This window comes from Procambarus clarkii, chromosome 52 (assembly GCF_040958095.1).
Source record: "Procambarus clarkii isolate CNS0578487 chromosome 52, FALCON_Pclarkii_2.0, whole genome shotgun sequence".
In the NCBI taxonomy this organism is placed as follows: Eukaryota; Metazoa; Arthropoda; class Malacostraca; order Decapoda; family Cambaridae; genus Procambarus; species Procambarus clarkii.
Genome location: NC_091201.1, coordinates 18,204,291 through 18,207,878, shown reverse-complemented (window position 1 = coordinate 18,207,878; position 3,588 = coordinate 18,204,291). Strand labels below are relative to the sequence as shown.

At 36.3% G+C, this 3,588-nt stretch overlaps 1 protein-coding gene across 1 annotated transcript; it reads right to left on the bottom strand.

The window, feature by feature from the left end:
* Window positions 1–560: 560 nt before the first annotated feature.
* Window positions 561–2,229, bottom strand: LOC123763812 (keratin-associated protein 6-1-like). Its single transcript, XM_045751129.2, has 2 exons — window positions 2,186–2,229; window positions 561–1,036 (listed from the first exon to the last, which is right to left on the bottom strand). Exons 1-2 carry the CDS (start codon window positions 2,195–2,197, stop codon window positions 797–799), a joined length of 252 nt encoding a protein of 83 aa, XP_045607085.2. The 5' UTR covers window positions 2,198–2,229; the 3' UTR covers window positions 561–796.
* Window positions 2,230–3,588: the final 1,359 nt, after the last annotated feature.

The window sequence follows — 3,588 nt, the reverse complement described above, 5'->3', positions numbered from 1 at the left end:
TTCCCATGGTGTGTGTGTGTGGGTGTGTGTGTGAGTGTAAATAAACGCATATGCATTGAGACTATTATTAATTTTCATTTAGATATTTTCCATTAAACGCAAATAACAGAGGAAAACAATTTGGCAGATGAAAATATACGAGATATAGTAAACGAGAACGTTAAGATCACCCTTAGGCTTGTTCAATTGAGAAAAGCTGAACGATAACCATTGCCTAAAATATTCTTAAGGGAGAGTATTGTGATCAGGTGGAATACAATACACTGAGAGGTGAACCCAATTACATGGTGTATGTCCACCAGAAGTTTACTTTATTCTTGGAGAATTTTCGGCCCTAAAATTATAGATGATGGTGATAAACGTTCGCGAGAATGAACTGGATGATCATTCTGGTTCACGTAAAAAAAAATTAAAGGATGACAGGTGCAAATCCGAACGCTGAACGAAATAGTTGAAAAAGTAGTAAAAATAAAAAAATAAAAATGTGTAAACTAATATGTTAGGAAGGCATTACTTAATTTTATTAATGCTTATACATTTATTTCTCTTAATTAATACACGCGAGATCATGCAAGAAAGTGAATACACGTGATCAAATAAACTAATAAATAAGCAAAGTGTATTGAGGATTTTTAACAGAGACAAAATTTATTCAGATGCTCAGAAGTTTATTTTCCTAATGATGATATGCAGTATTGATACATGATAGAGAGGTCATTTTATTTGTATTAGCGAGAGGACATGTAATTCTTAGACACATGAAGATGCTCATATTACAGGAGGAAGGTCTGGTCTCTTAGCCGTACAGGCCACCGCCAAGACCGTAACCTCCAAGGCCTCCGAGACCATATCCTCCGTAGCCGAGACCTCCAAGACCATATCCTCCTCCGAGACCGTAGCCACCTCCGAGACCGTAGCCACCTCCGAGACCGTAACCAAGACCTGGGAGACCGAGACCTAAGCCACCGAAGCCAGCTTTAGGGTCCGCTTCTGGTTGAGGCATTGCTGCTGCCAGACCCACCAACAGGACGATGATCTGACGGTACACACAACATTATATCATTAGCTGGAGAAGGATGATCTAAGACAAGGAAAATGAAAGTAAACATTTTATTGTTAATTCTTCACATAATGAACATTTAGGTGTGATAAGCATCTAGGAAAAAGTGAGCTTTAAGAAATTGTATTCATTTTCCCTGTATTTATGTAAAGTTTTACCCTGAAAGTAAAACTACTTCAAAAACTTGGGTAAAATATCTGAATCTTTAATTTTTAGGAGATTTAGTAATTTTTTGGTAAATGATCAACCTCAGATTTCACACTATAATAATACTATAATAAAGATTGGCACTCATTCACTCTCATGCCTCACGCAACTGGTGCTATATTATATAATGCTTGGAATATTAATTTTTGTTTTATTGTTTCTCAGCACCACATAGTTCTTCGTGAATCTTGAAGTGACAGAAGCTTAGTCACCTCACAAGTGTCTATTCATCGGACACTTCCTTTGAACGCAAGTGCCTAGGGGTGGGAATGCTATGGTACCGTTTCAAAACGAATTACACGTAACTATTTGGTTGTCATGTATACAGTTATTGGTCACCTAAATGAAGTTGTTTCCTCCTCCTAACCATAATATGACTTCAAGCATATTTTTCTACACTGGCACTCAAGATATCTTTTTACAAAATAGTCGCGAATCACATGCTCGTGAAACACTTATAATATTTCAATGTCTGATTTGCTTTACTAAATTATCATGACTACGATTGTTGATTCTGTGTCGTAATTTCTTGCATAAATATAAATTTTGTTTTGAAAATGTATTGTTAGGAGTAAGTTTTATATTTAGCAAAGTTTTTAGAGGAAAGCAAGTTTCTTGGTTAGCCACTGTACCAAAACCTTCAAATTTAATCAAACATTGAACTCACGTTTGACTATTTCCCTATAGTGCACATGTAATTGTTGAGTATTAGTACCCACCAGAACCTTCATGGTTTAGTGTACTCAACTAAACTTACATGTAATTGTTGAGTATTAGTACTCACCAGAACCATCATGGTTTAGTGTACTCTGCTAAACTGCACATGTAATTGTTGAGTATTAGTACTCACCAGAACCTTCATGGTTTAGTATACATGTGCCTAAACTGCACATGTAATTGTTGAGTATTAGTACTCACCAGAACCTTCATGGTTGCAGTGTTGTCGTGGGTGATGAAGGAAGGCGTGTGAAGGTGAAGAGACTGACTGTCCCTTTTATACTCCAGCTTCCCGGAGCTGAGAATGTTGTCACGTGACCCTGACAAGGTCAGCAGCCAAGCAATGCAACATTTTAATCATGGCCGAAGTTACTAAAGGTCGATGGGCCCAGCGACGTCTCTAATATTTCAGTAGAACAATGTTAAAATATTCTCGTACCAAATTTTCTTGAATCTCTTACTAAATCCAACACATTCACGAGTCCGTATTTACGCAAACATATCGACGTATAAATTAACACCAGCTCTGAGATAAACACACATCAACAGTTACAGTCAACACCTGGCGTCATGCACGAGAGGGAGAATGGAGGCCACACCCTCCAGCCTCGCCCTTGTGGCCATCAGCGTCTTAATGTGGCCACTGACTCCTGTGATAATTATAAAGTATTCTTACTGATTGTGTTGACTGTATATGACAAAATTATGTCCGTCTTAATAAGTATGTGTAACTGAATATAAACAATATAAACATAATAATTAAATATTGATAATGATTCATTGTGTCGGGGGAAAGGAAGCCCGAGTGTATTCATATACGTTAGGATTATATCGAGGTGGCATCCCGCCTAGGAGCCTAGGACGCCACCCCACAACAAGCTGACTAACTCCTGGGTACCTACCTACTGCTAGGTCAACAGCGAAATTAGGTGAAAGGAACTGTGCCCAACCATTTCTGTTCCGCCCGCGATATGAAACTGGAATTATTGATTGTGTGTCGAGAACGAATCGGACTGTTCTATCGGGACCCAATAATAATTATGTATATAAATATATTGGGCACGCATCCCCTACTTCTGAAGAGCTGGATGCGGTTCTCGTACAGTGAATGTTATATGTGTGTATTTTCTGTAAATCGTAACACAATGCTATAAAATATATATAAAAAGATTAGGGGTTGTAGGAGAAGAAAATATTAAGGTGTTCAGTGAGAATCCTCAAGGACATTGGCTTCTCACATAACCACAGAGCATTACGTCAGGACTTGGGAACCTGGAATGGGGCTTAAGTGGAGCGCCTAAACTCCCTCACCGCTCGTACATTCACAAACCGTGTCTTGAACCATTGAGTGCTTATCCTTGGTATGAGCTTTATGATGGTGTATTGCACTTTTTGGAATAACAAGACATTTTCTGAATGTATATATAAATATATATATATATATATATATATATATATATATATATATATATATATATATATATATATATATATATACATATATATATATATATATATATATATATATATATATATATATATATATATATATACATATATATATATATATATATATATATATATATATATATATATATATATAT